This window comes from Rhamphochromis sp. 'chilingali' (assembly GCF_963969265.1).
Source record: "Rhamphochromis sp. 'chilingali' genome assembly, chromosome: 4".
In the NCBI taxonomy this organism is placed as follows: Eukaryota; Metazoa; Chordata; class Actinopteri; order Cichliformes; family Cichlidae; genus Rhamphochromis; species Rhamphochromis sp. 'chilingali'.
The window spans coordinates 40,418,697-40,436,148 of record NC_137948.1 but is presented as its reverse complement, the minus strand read 5'-3'; the positions used below and the strand labels follow the sequence as shown (position 1 = coordinate 40,436,148).

The following is a 17,452-nucleotide window of genomic DNA, read 5'->3' as shown; positions in this document are numbered from 1 at the left end:
TTAAATAGATGTTAGTGGGTGCTAAACATATATAATAATGACTGAAAAAATACACAGGAGAGACAATAGGTTTTCAGACAGACTCAAATGCCACTACATCCTTACAGATTTATTTCACCAGTAGGCAAATAAAGAGTCCAGAGTGTGTACTGAGGGCACAAAGAACAGAGGTGAGCCAATTAATACCTCCTTTAACCTCCTAGGACCTGGCATCCACATATGTGGACATCACATTTTGAGTTATTTAGACTTCAATACTAAATTTTGCTCTACAAGGGTCTGATATCCACTTACGAGGACATTATACTGCTACTGTTCTATCAAGATTTTAGACGAATACCCTCATTTGTGGCTCTTATTTTTCTTAAAAACAAAAATAAGGTAAAAAAAAAAAAAAATCAGGTAATTCTTTGTTTTTACATTCATCAGGCCCCAATATGCCCAAATAAAAAAAATGCATGCTGTGGAAGAGTTCGGGTCTTAGGAGGTTAATTCAGTTCTTATTTAATAGAACCATAAGCATGAAGAGTAAGAGTAATAAAGATGCACATGTTATAACTTAATATAATAAGCTCATTATAGTCTACTTAATTTTCTATTATGCTGGAAGTCAGAAACTCCCCGATCTGTGTGTTACCAGTATTAGTGAAATGGCCTGCAAAACTACAGTTAGAGTACAGTAACTGTACAGTTACATTAAGGTAGCCCTGTCATTACAGGGCTACCTTAATGGTTCACACCAACTTTACAAGCAATTGTCACAAGGTAACAGTACAAAGATTATGACGCAAATCACACAATCTTAATCAGTAATAGTAATAATAATAATGGATTGGATTTATATAGCGCTTTTCAAGGCACCCAAAGCGCTTTACAATGCCACTATTCATTCACTCTCACATTCACACACTGGTGGAGGCAAGCTACGGTTGTAGCCACAGCTGCAGTAACATCCTTTTTACAGCTAACTGTTGATCTGACACAGCTACACATTGTCATCGATAACAATGACTAGGAAAATTGCTCAACATCTAATTTTATTGATGTGTCATATTACAGAAACACTTATATGGTTTAAGAACTACAATATACTACAGAAATACATTGGAGAGTATCGCCTTGACTGCCTGCCAAGACTACACTCAGTACTAACAAAGAAAAATGTAGTGTGACCATTAAAACACAGCATAACAGGAGGGTGGAGAAGATGGAAGAAAGATGAAAGGGAGACTTTGAAAAGTGTGTGAGAATATCACAGTCGTCCTGCGACTGCAACGCACAAGTACTTAAAAGATCAGTGCCCTGGAGCTGTGACGTCAACTCTGAATAGGTACATTTGAGGAAGTTAAATTACTGTGAAATTTTTATTAAATGGGAGGTCTGGATTTTCCAATAATATGCGACTTTGATAATACAAAGTTGTCTGTAAACCTAGCCAAAATCCACAAACAAATACTTTATTAGTGGAAGATGATATTTACCCATAACTTTACATGGTTCTACTCAATGGAACAAGAGAACCATTATCAGAAATAGAAAAAACACTGGATATAGAAAGTTTCATGATAATGGTATTTTTATTAATCACCATGACAATGGTAAATTTTTACAATTGGAAGCATTCCAAGACAAATTTTACATACAATATTCTTATTGTCATTACAAATTGTCAATGCAATTACAAATTGATCAAATACATGACTTCTCACGAGAAAGAAAGAAAGAAAGAAAGAAAGAAAGAAAGAAACAAAGAAAGAAACCAAAAAAAAAAAAAGGGGGGGGGGGGGGGTCGGTGACAACAATATAATCTCTAATAAATATTATAAATATGAGAAATGGCCAATACCTCCAAAACACAGACACTTTTCCAATTTCAATTCAGTTTTATTCATATAGTTCCAAATCAAAGAAGCAGTTGCCTTATTGTAAGGTAAAGATCCCACAACCCTATAATAATACAACAGAGAAAACCCCAAAAAGCTTGCTCATCAACCCCTTATGAGCAAGTGCTTTGACAACAGTAGGAAGGGAAAAAAAACTCCCTTTTAACAGGAAGACACCTCCAGCAGAACCAGGCTCACAGGGGGCAGCCATCTGGCCCCCTGACCAGTTAGGGTAAGGGGAAGAAGACAGGGAAAGGACAAGCTATTGAAGAGAGCCAGAGATTTATAATAAATAATAACGAAATGCAGAGGTGTATAAACAAAGTGAAAGGGGCAACTGAAGAAGAAACACTCAGTTTCTTCTACAATTTTGACTGCATTTGCTCATGGGAACCTCCCAGCAGCCTGGACCTTGCAATGTAACTAAGGAAATATTTAGGATCACCTGATCCAGCCCTAACAATATGTTTATTAAAAAAAGGAAAAAATATATATTTTGAGTCTAATCTTAAAAGTAGAAATAGTGTCTGTCTCCTGAATCCACAGAAGAGGGGCCTGAAAACTGAAGGCTCTGCCTCCCATTCTACTTTTAAATACTGAAGGAACCACAAGTAAGCAGTCTGAGAGCAAAGTGCTCTAATGGGGTGATATGGTGCTATAAGGCCATTAAGATGGGACCTGATTATTCAGGACCTTGTGTAAATTCAATTCTAGGTTCATTTTAAAATAATCTTAATAACTGTTATTCAGCTGCTGAGACTCTAAAAAATGTGGTTTAAAGTTTGTTTTTTTTGTTTTTTTACTGTTAATGCTATCCTTTCAGATTTTAACATAAGACTTAGGTGTTATAAAACTGAAGATTTAAACAGTTTTAGATACATTATACACTCTCAAAGCACTTTGTTTGAATAAAATGTTAGATTGAAAAACACAGCAGCAGAAGGTTTCACAGAAGTGTGATTACTTCTTCTAATTTCATAACATGATCCAGAGTCCACATAATCAACAGATTCACCCTGGAGGCAGGGCCAAGGCGGTTCTCTGGGTCCAAAGGTTAGGAGAAGCTTCATGCTTATTTTTTTATTTTTATTTTATAAATTACACCTGTCCTGTGCCAGATGTTCTGTTGACCCACTGAGAAAGACATTATTTTTGTGACATCAGGAGGACTGACGGTCATCGCAGGGATCAAACAGGACTCATAATCTTCACCAGCAGCTCCCTCAGAGGGAAGTCTTCAGACCTCCACTATCCGCTCGGCCAATAAGATGGACAAACCCAACATGTCATGAACAGTGTGTTCATCAAGAGTGAACACATAACATGATTTTTCTGTTGTTGTTTTCTGGGTGGTGCTGAGGGCGGCTCCTGTAATCAAAAGGAGAAAAGAATCATTACAAACTGTAAAATGTGAAGTGTATCTCTCAAATCTGAAATAAAGTGGTCAGAATTCAATGGTGGTCACCTGCAGGAAAACAAGAGACAAACACACATCATTAGCATTGTTTGAGCTGCTGCCCGAGTACTGGACAACATATTAACCTCCTAGGACCTGGCGTCCACATATGTGGACATCACATTTTGGGTTATTTAGACCAAAATATTTAATTTTGCTCTACAAGGGCCTGATATCCACTTACGAGGACATTATACTGCTACTGTTCTATCAACATTTTAAACGAATATCCTCATATGTGGCTCTCATTTTTCTTAGGAACAAAAATCTGGTTAAAAAAAATAAAATCTGGTAATTCTTTGTTTTTACATTCATGAGAACCCAATCAGCCCAAATATCAAAGAGAAATTAAAAATGCCTGCCGTGGAAGAGTTCGGGTCTTAGGAGGTTAATGCTTCACATCATTTCTCTCTAGCGATATAACATGTACAGAGTATTGAACATTTAACTTTGTGAACAACACCTAATTAAGAACCTAATTTTGCCCTTTTAAACAAGAACACTTGAAACAAACTCAGTTGAGGAAAAAAAAAAAAAAAAAACTCACTCTCTCTCTCTCTCCCCCTTTCAAACCTGTGGCCGGTCTTTATCCTTCAAGCTCAGGTCATCTACCAGAGGCTTATGAGCTTGGGGGTCCTGCAGAGTATCTTTGCCGTTCCTAGGACTGCTCTCTTCTGGACAGAGATATTAGATGTTGTTCCAGGGATCTGCTGGAGCCACTCACCTAATTCCTGACAATTGCTGCATTCCGTAGTCAGTATCCGTAATGATCTCACTGAGGGGGTTCAGGCCTATGCAGAACAGCAGTGGGTAGATCCCACACTTGATGGTGACTTGCGCTATAGATTTGAAGTTGGCCTCTAGTGTTGTTTGCCACATCACCAGTGAGTTCCTGATGAAGGCTGTTAGGGTCCTGTTGATCTTGTACAATTCTAGGAATTCCAGGATCCAAGTGTGAGCCATCAAGTCATAGGCCTTCTTATAATCAATCCAGGCAGTGCACAGGTTAGTCAGCCTAGTCTAGCAGTCTTGGGCAACTGCTCTGTCAACCAGTAGCTGGTGTTTTGCTCCTCTGATACTCCTACCAATTCCTTTATGTGCCCCGCTGATGTATTGACCCATGTGCCTGCCAGAAGCCTCCACGTGGTACTGACGCAAGTTATTAGCCGGTGGTTGGATGGGACTGATCCTTTGGTTCATTTGTGTAGTTAGGCGCTCACTGACAACCTACTGGCTTCTTCAGCCAGTGGGTGTGAACCATGCTGGGGCCTGGTGGCAGTCCAACTCTTCATACTGGAGACCTTTTTCTTAAATGTCTGCCACTGTGATGGTTACTGGACCCTGTTCAGGGTTAGTGCAGTGGTCTGCTTTTAGATTTACAAGCCACTGAGCATCGCCGTTATGTGTTGCGTCCTTCTCTCGTATGCTCTTCCAGTATTACTCAGTCTCCAGCCTTGGTGGTGCTGTTCTCATATTGTTCCCCTGCCACTGAGAGTACACCTTGGATTGTTCCTTTGGGAACAGCTAGTTTATTCTCCTGCCTTCTATTTCTCAGCTGCTCGGCATGTAACATGCAGCAACATAGAGGAAGTGGCTGACTTCCAAATGACATAGCATTTGGGTGGTACCTCATTAATCTCTAGCCGTGAGAGCAGTTCCTTCTTCCAAATGTTGGAACACTGAGCTACTAGTTTCGCCATCAATCTGGATGCTGGGTATGGAAAATTCCATAGGTCCCTCATCCATTCATGCAACTATTTCCGCTGGGGTTACTTATGTAGCAGCTTCCAACAGCGCCCTATTTTTGTCTCTTGCCCACTTATTTTGTCTTGTTCCACTTGTCATCTGTGTGTCCTGGTTACTCAACACCTGACGCGGACCTTGTTAATCCAGGCGACAGATCAAAGACGTGCGGAAGGTGGTTGGCCAACTATCGGAGCTACAGAAAGGGGAAATTAAGAAGCTGCCCAAGAAGTATAGCAAGCTGCCCATAACCGAGGCCTTAGAAACTGCCAAGCAAAAACTGAGCCTTTTCCAGCCGCTTCAAGAGGGTTAGGGTTAGAGAAATAGAAGGCAGGAGAATAAACCAATGTCAGTGTCAGGGGAACAGTATGAGAACAGCAGCAAGGCTTGAGACCGAGCAATACTGGAAGAGCATATGGGAAAAGGACGCAACACATAATGGCAATGCTCAGTGGCTGGTGGATATAAGAGCAGACCACAAAACCCTGCCTGAACAGGGTTCAGTAACAATCACAGTGGCAGACATCCAAGAAAGGGTCTCCAATGTAAAGAGTTAGACAGCACCAGGCCCTAACATGATTCACTCTTACTGGCTGAAGAAACTGACTGCACTCTATGAGAATCTAACAGTGCAAATGAAGCAGCTGCTAGTCAAGACACTTACAATGGTTAACTGAAGGCCGGACAGTCCTGTTCCCCAAGGATCCTTAGAAGGGTCCAGTTCCATCAAACTACGGGCCAATACCCTACCTCAGTACCCCATGGAAGCTCCTGTCAGGTATAGGGCTGGGCCATATTATACAGTTCACGGTAATACTGGTATAATGTTGGGCAACGGTAAGAAAATGAAATATTGCGATAGGTATATGGGTAAAACGCGCATGAGCAGTGCCTTTGTTTTCATACGCACAAGGCGATTATGCCTTGGTTATGCTGAGGATATGTCGGCCAATTTCCACTGGAAATGCCTTTTGGTTAAACTGTCAGCAAGGAATTTGCATTTGCACTGTTAAATTTTTAATAAAAAACAGCTGCTTGTTTAAGTAAAAATACATTGATGTTTGTTTGGTCTTTTTTGCACTAATAAAGTTGTGGAGTTGTAAAATATTTTGTCTAGTGTCAATTATATCATCAGTTATATCGTTATCGCAAATTTTCAAATGTATATCGTGATAAATATTTTTGGTCATATCGCCCTGCTCTAGTCAGGTATCATAGTAGCTAAAATGAATAGGCATATGGCTCAACACATGAGAGGGGGCACATAAAGGAATTGGCAAAGCTACTGGCAGACAGAACAGTTGTGCTAGACTCCAAGACCAGGTTCACCAACCTGTGCACTGCCTGGATTTATTATAAGAAGGCCTATGACTCGATGCACCACAAATGGATCCTGGCATGCCTAGAACTGTACAAGATCAACGGGTCCCTAACAGCCTTCATCAGGAACCCAATGCAGATGTGGTAAACAATGCTAGAGGCCAACTTCAAGCCCATAGCCCAAGTCACCATCAAGTGCGGGATCTACCAAGGAGATGTTCCAGTTCTGCATAGGCCTGAACCCCCTCAGTGAGATCATTATGGATACTGACTACAGAATGCAGCAATTGTCAGGAATTAGGCGAGTGGCTCCAGCAGATCCCAGGAACAGCATCCAATATCTCTGTCCAGAAGAGCGAAGTCCTAGAAACGGCAAAGATACTCCGCAGGACCCTCAAGCTCCCAGGCCTCTGGTAGACTATGGAATGCAGCAATAGCAATGCAGACATAGAAGCCACTGTCATCAAGACATGGAAGCTCCTTACCATGCATGTAGGGTTTCACCCCAAATCTAGCACCCTGAGACTGTACGCCTAAATAGAAGGAAGGTATGCCTAAGAAGGAAGGAGGCCGGGGACTAGTGAGTGTCAGTACCACAGTCCAGGACGAGACAACGAATATCCACAACTACACCAGAAAGATGGCCACCACCAATGTGCTCAGTGAATACCTCAGGCAACAGAAACCTAAGAAATGGGAGCAAGAGGAGGAACTATCATGGAGTCTCTAACACAACAAGCAAGCCCCCAGGTACAAGGCTGTGTATAGATACCCCTGCTTTCCTATTATAATCCTGTTTCTTTTAGTTTGTGAACATCAGCTGTGTAAGACACAAACGGAAATCAGAAACTGGGACTGATTTTACAGGCTGTATTGTGAGAACATTTTCGATCTTCAGTAATTCTTCTTCTGTTAAAACTGAATGAAATCCATCAATGAGGGTTTAAAGTGCATTTTCTTTTATTAATTTGGTGTTACTGTCATTACAGATGTAAGGGAGACACAAAAATGCTGCCATTTGCATATATTTTATAATCAGCTCTCCAAAAGAACTGAAGGAGAGTCTAACTTGTTGCTCTTACAGAATAATACTCATAAAAAGTACAGTAACTGTCATGTTAGTTAGTGACTGAGCAGCTAGAGTGGCATTTTTCCATTGCTCTTATAAACAGTTTTAGTGCCTGATCTTCAACTGCAGGTCTGAACATCTTTCCATTGAGTACAGCAGCAGAGCTCTGACTGTACAGCACTGACTTTAATGTACATTCAAGCTCAGAGTGACTTGTTTAGTCAAGGTATATTCATTCACATGCACGGATTAGCTACCAAACACGGCTTTCCCCAACAGATGACTGCTCAACTAAGCTAGCTATCTCAGGATGTTAATTTCTGATTATCTTACAAACACACATTCAACTTACCGAAAAAGTGCAGTTAGGCCTCTGGTCCTTCTGTCGGTTAATCCAGTTTACTGCAGAACACCTCATGCTGTCAGTTTGAAACAGTCGTGGTTTTGGAAAGTAAATCCTGGCCCTCCTCTCCGCGTCCTGGCTCTATCAGCCATTCCAGATTAGATATAGGCAAGTTTCTCTGTAACAACAGTTGCCAGTCAAAGCTGTCATGATGACGTTGACCCCAATAACAGCATTAAGTTATTAACTAGAATCCAACCTGTGAGAAAGGAGACCCCTTGAACAATGAGAATTGCTAATAATGGCATAAAGCATATTTGTGAAAAATCTGATAACATGGAGGAGCCGGGGTTTATGACCTATACTGGAGCCAGACACCAGGGGACAAGCTGTTAGGTCGTCCATGTTTTCTACAGTTATTGGTTGAAAACACTGACTTCAAATTCATATGTTTCATGGGTCATTATTTTAATTGGCTGGAGAAGAGACAGCAGGGTGACATTTATAGCTGGGCAACTTGAACAGGTAAAGCAAATATGCACTGTAGCCTGGAACAAGAGGTATGCCTACAGGAAGCAAAGATTAAAGGAGTGAATAAATAATCGTTGACTAATAAAAATTAACTGACAGATTAGCCACAAACTGACTACCAAAATAATCTTTACGTGAATATTAGAGAATATAGAATATTAGAGTATTTAGAGAATAAAATAATTAATTGCCTTTTATTTATGGGAAAATGCTGACAGTTCTAAACAAATGCAATACCATTATTGCCATTTTCAAATAAATGCATTAAACTAAGCACTCTTTACAGTGTGAATATGTTCTATATAGCATGGCTGTAGTCTTGAAGGTTGAGTCTCCTTGCAGGAATCAATAAACTGGCAGTCGAAGTGAAAGTCTGCTGGATGGGGGAAAAAAACCCAGTCTAATTCTAGAAGCCTCAGCTTTCCTCTTGATTATAGTCCTCTAAGAGGAATTATTGCCATTACGGAACTGCAGGCCTGACCTGAAGTGTATAGTAAATAAAACCACTATTTACAAAAGTCAGTTTTAACCTTTGGATGAGTAAAGCTCCTTGTATGGCAGCAGTGATGCTTCACTGACCTACAGAGCCACTTAGATTGAATAGAGACATGTAACCAGGACAGATTTAACTCTTTGGGTGACCTGGTCCCCATTCAATTTGTCATAGAAGCAGTGATGTTGCTTATGCTATGATGTTGCTTATGCTATATGAAAAAGACAGTCCGTGCTTTAACGTTCTACTTACGAGGGCCAGCAAATCAGAATAAAGTTAACTGAAAGGGAGGAAGACATCTAGAAACTCTTTGTTTCAGATATTTGATAAACTCAGAGGGGTCACTGAGGTACACCATTAGACAAATGAAGATCATCTGAACTGTGAATAATGCAAAGCTATTAATGTATCCAAGCATAAACATACTGTACTCTTCTGGATGAAGATTTCAAAGAGATCCATCTATTAATATCTATCATCCATCTCCCTCATACTGTATTTATAATCTAAAACTTCAGTTATGTTTTACTAATTTTAGATTTATAGATAGATAGTAAAGTGGAGTAAGAAAGTAAAGTAAGATTACAAAGAAAAGGAAATTGAGTAAATGCATTTTGTTAAAAGTCAAAGTTTATGTAAAATGACTAAAAACATATTTACATTGTTTAAAAAAAAAAAAAAAAGGTTCTTTCAGTTATTGTGAACTGCTTGTGAAAAATGTAATTTCCTGCATATGATGGGTGAAGGTAGCACAAGGTGGGAGAGAAGAGGAAAAGTAAAAAGAGCGCAAAGAGACAGTGTGCGATGACACAGAGCAGGTGGAGAAGTTAGCTTGTTTTCAAGTATTTTCAGTGAGTGAGTTCAGACTTTTCGTCACGAGAAGTCACAGTTTGTGTCTGTACCCATGTTGGCAAGACACGGTAAAGTTTCAGCGTGAAGCTGCTGGACAGGACAGTGTATTTTGTTTTCTGCTGCTGGTGTAATTATTAAGATGGAGCAAGGCTAACACAGCCATTTGCTAAAAAGGACTACTGTAGACTGCCAACTTTGCCACCAGACTGCTCATGGTTTTTGGGAAATGCAGTAAATCTATTAATCTAGGCCTGATTTGTAAAAGGTGGATGGGCTCTGCCTCGAAAAGGTGGATGGATGGGTTCAGTCATTCGGGAGGGGTTCAGAGTAGAGCTGCTACTCCTCCACATCAAAAGCAGATAGGTAAGGCTGTCATGTCATAGGTAGGACAGGGCATTAAATTTAAATCTAAAATAAATAACGCTATGGAACCCTGAAAATAAACAGTCTACATGCCACGCCCCCTTTAGATTCACCCTTTCAGCAAGTTGCCCAATTTAAACATTTCTCCAGTGTCTGTCCTTTGCTATTAAAACACATTAGAAACTATATTCAGTCAAAATTCTGCTAATCTGTCTTAAAGTGCTTCTATGAAGAAGCCCAGGGCTTATCAGAGAATTGCAAAACCAATAACCACGCCCTAAGAATTCCCATTAGGATCAGGCTAATAAGTACAGGTCTATAAGCATCAGTGCTGTTGCAATATTCAGTCTGAACTTGAATCTGTCAAGATAATAAACATACCAGCACAAATACATACAAATCCCATGACATCTTTAACAGCAAACATTTCCAGCTTCTTCTTCAATGACATAAGAAACTCTGTGCTTAAAAACAGGGTAAAGAACAGTGAAGGCTTTTTGATATTACAGTCCACCAACACTCCCCAAACAGACTAAGGAGTTAGTAAACTTTAAAAATCCAAGATTTCCTAAACAGCCAGCTCAGGGAAACCAACACAGCTGTCCTGGTATCCTTGAGAACCTTGTAAGCAGATTATTATGAACTACTCTAACCTGATACTGGGTGTCTTTCACGAAAACCACGATAGCATTGCTTAGGGGCGATCGTGGCTCAAGAGTTGGGCGTTCGCCTTGTAATCGGAAGGTTGCCGGTTCGAGCCCCGGCTTGGACAGTCTCGGTCGTTGTGTCCTTGGGCAAGACACTTCACCCGTTGCCTACTGGTGGTGGTCAGAGGGCCCGGTGGCGCCAGTGTCCGGCAGCCTCGCCTCTGTCAGTGCACCCCAGGGTGGCTGTGGCTACAATGTAGCTTGCCATCACCAGTGTGTGAATGTGTGTGTGAATGGGTGGATGACTGGATATGTAAAGCGCTTTGGGGTCCTTAGGGACTAGTAAAGCACTATATAAATACAGGCCATTTACCATTTATGCGTTTTATTTTTTCCAGTGACAGGTAACAACTACTGGCAAGTAATTCTTTGAAGCTCCACAGCTAAATAGTAGAGCATTCCAGTATTAAGGTAAACTTACCTCACTGCTTATTCCTTCTGACCTCTGTCCATTAAATCGTTGACTTACATTTGAGATCAAGGGTGCACAATCAGAGCTCTTGCAAAAATAATACAAGTTTCGTCGATACTAGAGAATTAAAAAGCTGAATTTTTCAATTCAGATCTTCATTTACAAATGTTAATTTCATGAATTTCTTAATAAGAGAGGAAAGCCATTCAACTGGCAATTTTAACTTTAGTTGGAATTCGAAGTTAATTTGTAATGTGTGTACCCTAAGGCCTAAGGCATAAAGCTATATTACATTTGTAACGGTGTCCGCTGTTATAGCGCCTCGTTATCCAGTGCGTCGTACATTAGCCTAGCTAAAATTACACAGCAAGTTAAGTTAGCTAGTTGCTAGATAATAGACGAATACAGGCTTCTATTTACTGTACATTGACAGATCGGTTCAGCGGCTGTTATAATGACATGTTCTACAAGAAGGAACATCAGCTCAAGGGGTAAGCAGTAGCAGGAAAAACAAACAGATTCAGCTGCAGGTGAGGAGAGCTGAGTGGCTTCACACCGGCTTTATTGTAACAACACACTGCACAGCGAGAATGAGTCGTCCCCGGCTCAAAGAACGCACGCTCAGTGTCATAATCAAAACAATCTTTTCAGTGATATTTTATCGGTCGAACACAGCGGGAAGCTCAAATTCGCAATAATATGCGAAACAACGGCTGAGGCGAATATTTGGCGAAGCGGAGCGCTGCATTGTCATTTCATAACCGTTGTTATCTATCAAACGCGCACAAACACACTGCGGTTAAAACCACACAAAAACTCTTCTTACTAGAATCTTTCAAGTCTCAGAGCATTAATTACCTTCTTTAAATATGCTGCTTTTATGACTCCGCTGTTTCAACCTGCTCTTCTCAGCCGCCATCTTTCTTAACCCGCAAATATCGGCAGACCGCTCTGACGTCACCGAACTCAGAGCGGCAGTAATGTCCGTGGGGTCCTAAAATACACAACCGGCCTGTTCCTCGTGTAAGTTGGCTTCTGTTCTGCAGCCCTCACTTTCCATGGTTTTATGGCAATATTACTAGGTAAATACCAGAGGTAGGAATTAGACACCTTTGAGAAGGGAAGTGGACTCAACAGTACCTCAAAATTCGGTTTCTTTAAATGGTCAAAAAAGTGGATCCAAAAGCAGAGGTGGGTCGAGTATCCAAAAATTGTACTCAAGTAAGAGTAGCATTACTTTAAAATATTACTCAAGTAAAAGTGAAAAGTAGTCTTCAAAAAAGTTACTCGAGTAAGAGTAAACAAGTACTTCGTGAAAAGACTACTCAAGTAGCGAGTAACCGTTTGAAATGTCTGATTTATTTTATAAATAAATGCTATCAGACAAACCAAAAAAAATAAATATACAAATTTTAGTATTTTCAAACGGAATATATGTAAAAACATGAACAAAATAAGGCACAACAATTCTAATTTCAAGATTTCAGATTTTCAACAAGCTTTTTTCACCAATACCTACAGTAAATAATATAAATATATAAACAGTGCAAACAATTTCCACTGACAAGATATGCTGTAAACTTTATATTCATTTTTGTTCCAAATGGCACAGCAGCCTCAGAGAAAACAGAACGAGACATCTTCCTCATGAAGGGTTCTCCCAAAGACAAGAACTAACAGACTTAAAAACTCCTTTGTCCCACACGCCATCAGACTGTTTAACTCCTCCCTGGAGGGGAGAGGGAGGGGAAACAGGAGGACAAAGGAGGGGGGAACAACTAAGCTGTAGTGCCTCTTCACCTCACTGTGCAATACCTTTTGTGCAATACTTTTGTAAATAGTCAACGGTGCAATAGACTCAATACTTGAAATGTGCAATTCACTTGTATTTTTATTTTTATTCCTATTTATTCTATTTATCCCCTTCGTATATTTTATTTATATTGTCTCTGTATTTATATATATATATGTGTGTGTGTGTGTGTATTATATATATATATATAAACACCCAGCACGCCCCTGCGGGCGGTTTATCCCTCAAGCTCGGGTCCTCTACCAGAGGCCTGGGAGCTTGAGGGTCCTGCGCAGTATCTTAGCTGTTCCCAGGACTGCGCTCTTCTGGACAGAGATCTCCGATGTTGTTCCCGGGATCTGCTGGAGCCACTCGCCTAGCTTGGGAGTCACCGCACCTAGTGCTCCGATTACCACGGGGACCACCGTTACCTTCACCCTCCACATCCTCTCGAGCTCTTCTCTGAGCCCTTGGTATTTCTCCAGCTTCTCGTGTTCCTTCTTCCTGATATTGCTGTCATTCGGAACCGCTACATCGATCACTACGGCCGTCTTCTTCTGTTTGTCTACCACCACTATGTCCGGTTGGTTAGCCACCACCATTTTGTCCGTCTGTATCTGGAAGTCCCACAGGATCTTAGCTCGGTCATTCTCCACCACCCTTGGGGGCATCTCCCATTTTGACCTCGGGACTTCCAGGTTATACTCCGCACAGATGTTCCTGTACACTATGCCGGCCACTTGGTTATGGCGTTCCATGTATGCCTTGCCTGCTAGCATCTTGCACCCTGCTGTTATGTGCTGGATTGTCTCTGGGGCATCTTTACACAGCCTGCACCTGGGGTCTTGCCTGGTGTGATAGACCCCAGCCTCTATGGATCTTGTGCTCAGAGCTTGTTCTTGTGCTGCCATGATTAGTGCCTCTGTGCTGTCTTTCAGTCCAGCTTTGTCCAGCCACTGGTAGGATTTCTGGATATCAGCCACCTCCTCTATCTGCCGGTGGTACATACCGTGCAGGGCTCTGTCCTTCCATGATGGTTCCTCGTCTCCCTCCTCTTTCTTGGGTTTCTGCTGCCTGAGGTATTCACTGAGCACTCGGTCAGTTGGGGCCATCTTGTCTCATCCTGGACTGTGGTGCTGACACTCACCAGTCCCCGGCCCCCTTCCTTCCGCTTAGCGTACAGCCTCAGGGTGCTGGACTTGGGGTGAAACCCTCCATGCATGGTAACAGCAGGGTACCTGATCACGGGCAGGGCGTACGTGTTGATGGCCCGGATCTTGTTCTTACCATTCAGCTGACTCCTCAGGACTTGCCTGACCCTCTGCAGGTACTTGGTGGTTGCAGCTTTTCTAGCGGCCTCTTCATGGTTCCCATTCGCCTGCGGGATCCCCAAGTACTTGTAACTGTCCTCTATGTCTGCAATGTTGCCTTCTGGTAGTTCAATCCCCTCAGTTCTGACTACCTTCCCTCTCTTTGTTACCATCCGACTACACTTCTCCAGTCCGAACGACATTCCAATGTCATTGCTGTATAGCCTGGTAGTGTGGATCAGTGAATCGATGTCTCGTTCACTCTTGGCATACAGCTTGATGTCATCCATGTACAGGAGGTGGCTGATATATATATATATATATATATATATATATATATATATATATATATATATATATATATATATATATATATATATATAATATTCTGTAACTCTGTAACTTCTGTCGGTGCTGTGCTTTTTTGGAAATCGAATTTCCCAGAGGAACCCACCCGAGGGATTAATAAAGTTCTATCTAATCTAATCTAATCTAATGTACATACAAGGGAGCTCAGTTTACCATACATTGTATGGGTGTGCATTTATTTCTGCATATTTAGCAAAAATGTGCCATTTCTTGACTCAGTAAGGTGATGGTTAAGCTTCAGCAGCAGTTTGCTCTCAAGGTTCTTTCTGTGAAGCTTCAACTGTTTAGCAGTAAACAGGAGTCCTGCATGACTGAGAAGTCCTTCACAAGCTCCAGATGCAGGAAGAGCAGTATTGATTTTGATCAACAGCTTCTTGATGTGAGGGACGCTATGCAATAGATCCACACCTCCAGTGAATGGACATGAAAGGTACCTCTCCAGCCCTGCTTCTGGCTTTTTTGACCCCATGGGTCCATCATCTTAGTCGAATAGGCCGCTGTTTGCCCTAGCATCATCCAGCTCTGTGTCTAGGTGATGTCTGATGAAGTTGAGACCTGTGGAAAGATGTATGGTTTTCAAAAGAATTAGGTCTGGTCATTATAGTGCTGTATACACTGCCAAGCTGTGGATGTTTGGCAAGAAGATTTGATCACACTGGAGATGTTTTTTACTAACTCTTGTAGAAAAACAAAATCTTGTCATTCATATTCCGCACAAACAGTTTGCAATGAATTCCAGATTAAGTTTAAAATAAGAATGCGTGCAAGGCTAAGCAGGGCTCGCAAAATTTCAAATTCCCTGGTAGCCCTTCGGGCAGGGACTCTACGGTTTTTGGTAGCCCAAAATAAATTTAAGTAGCCCGAATAAAAAAGAGAGCAATTTTTTGATTTATGTTTTGTTTCCTGTTTTGTTTCCTTTACAATATTATACATTAAAGTATATTATTGTAACGGAAACAAAACATTAATCAAAAAATTGTTGAAACGCAAATTACAACATTGAATAAAAATTACAATCATCAACTCAAATACTTGATTCTAATTGAACAGAAATTTCTATGAACTTGTAAGAACTGTGTAGGACATGAATCAGTCTGTGTCAGATCCTGAATTTGAAATTTCCACTGAAGTCACGGGTAAGAGGCAAGTGGAACCAAGATCGAGGCCCTTTGCTTTTTGAAGTTTGCAAAGACTGCTAAATTGTGCCAGTGGTAGTTCACTCTTTGCAACATAGTAGCTGTTCTAAACAGATCTTTCAGGTTTATTTTTAGTATGTTATTTGCAATTGGTGTTTGTTCCGGGAAAGATATTGCAGACTGAGCAATAATGCATTTCTTGCATTTTTCATGGGTTCTAATGGGGGCCTTTCTTAAAATTACTGGTCCCAGTAACAAAGACACTTGTCGACTCAGAAATCGAATGAAACTCACAACACACCCGGCAGAACATTATGTTATTTACACGGGTGCACATAAGTGGTCCGCATGTGCGCATTCGCTGTCAAAATAAAAGACGCGCACCAGATAAGAAGTTGCAACGTGCGTTTGCGTCCATATAAAAAGCTGTTTTTGTCCGCTAGAGTGGGATTTTCAGGGCACATTCTGCACCACATCTGTGCGTTCATCATTTGTTTGAAGCCAGCTCACCTCCTGCAACCACTTTTCCGAGAATATGCGCTTCTTTTGCGGTTCGGACTCCTTCTGACATTTCTTTGGAGGTGGAGGAACACCAAAGTAATTGCTTAAAGGAGCTTGCTTCTTCGACATCTTTAAGAGTTCTAAACAAATGTCTGTCCTCCTCCAGAAAATCTTATGTACGCAAACACGCATTGCAACTTCTTATCTTTTGCGCGTTTTTTATTTTGACAGCGAATGCGCACCTGCGGACCACTTATATGCAGCCCTGGTTATTTAGCTCGTCATATTGCAGCCACGGAAATTCTTTTGTCCATGAAACCATAAAGCTGCACTTTCTTTTTGCCTTATAGTCTGATTTGTCATAACTTTTCCGTTTCGTGGTAAGCTTTTCTTTGGCTGTCACTTCTTCACCCTGACCTGTCTTATTTGGCTCAGCAGAACTAAAATATATATCCTGCTGCTTTTACACACGCACTCACATAACGCTCAGCGATTCTCTGCGCGATCAACCTCTCACATGTTTAAGCTTGCTGCGGGAGATTTCACTTGTCATGTTTGCATAGTAAGCTAACGATTGATAAGACGATGTCAGAGGAATTGGTACGCAAATTATCGTCACTCACCAATCAGTGCTGTCGCTCTCTATACACAGTTCACGTGATTGCAAAGTGAAAGCAAAAAACAAGCGCAAATTCAAACGCGATTTCAATTTGTTGCATATTGACAGTGGCTCACCGATGCCAATGACATAATTACCCAGCTACATTTCCGAAAGAATGCAAAAGCATTGACATATATTTTTCCTTCCTATGATAGCCCAACAGGCAGGGCAGCGATAGATTTTGGTAACCCAACTGGAAAAATCGCTAGCCCCGGGACGTCGGGCTAGCAATTTTGCGAGCCCTGCTAAGCAGTGCTAGCCAATAGATCCTCCTGTTTGGCTGTTACTCTGGGAAAAGACAGGAAAGACTGTGATGGAAGCCGTGACTGGAGCTGCAATGTAGCCTATATAATATTTATATTGTACGAACGTGATAATTCTGTATATTGTAATAACGTGATATTATATTGTTCAAATGTGAAAGGTATATTGTTAGAACAATATACTTTTCCCTTTTCTATTTTTCTTTTGCCTTTGTGGCAGCTCTACGCTTCCGTATCCAAGTCTTTTC

The 17,452-nt window shown here is 41.1% G+C and overlaps 1 protein-coding gene across 3 annotated transcripts in view; it reads right to left on the bottom strand.

The window, feature by feature from the left end:
- LOC308395692 (atlastin-2) overlaps positions 1-12,109 on the bottom strand; it is a 38,323-nt gene extending 26,214 nt beyond the window's left edge. For 2 of the 3 annotated variants that reach the window (XM_080880628.1, XM_080880629.1), the window contains exon 1: positions 12,031-12,109. In XM_080880628.1, coding sequence (XP_080736754.1) covers positions 12,031-12,091 — 61 coding nt within the window. In that variant the 5' untranslated portion in view covers positions 12,092-12,109. Of the gene's footprint in view, positions 1-7,823; positions 7,973-12,030 lie in introns of those variants that run through there. The other variant, XM_080880630.1, reaches the window with a different exon arrangement.
- Positions 12,110-17,452: the final 5,343 nt, after the last annotated feature.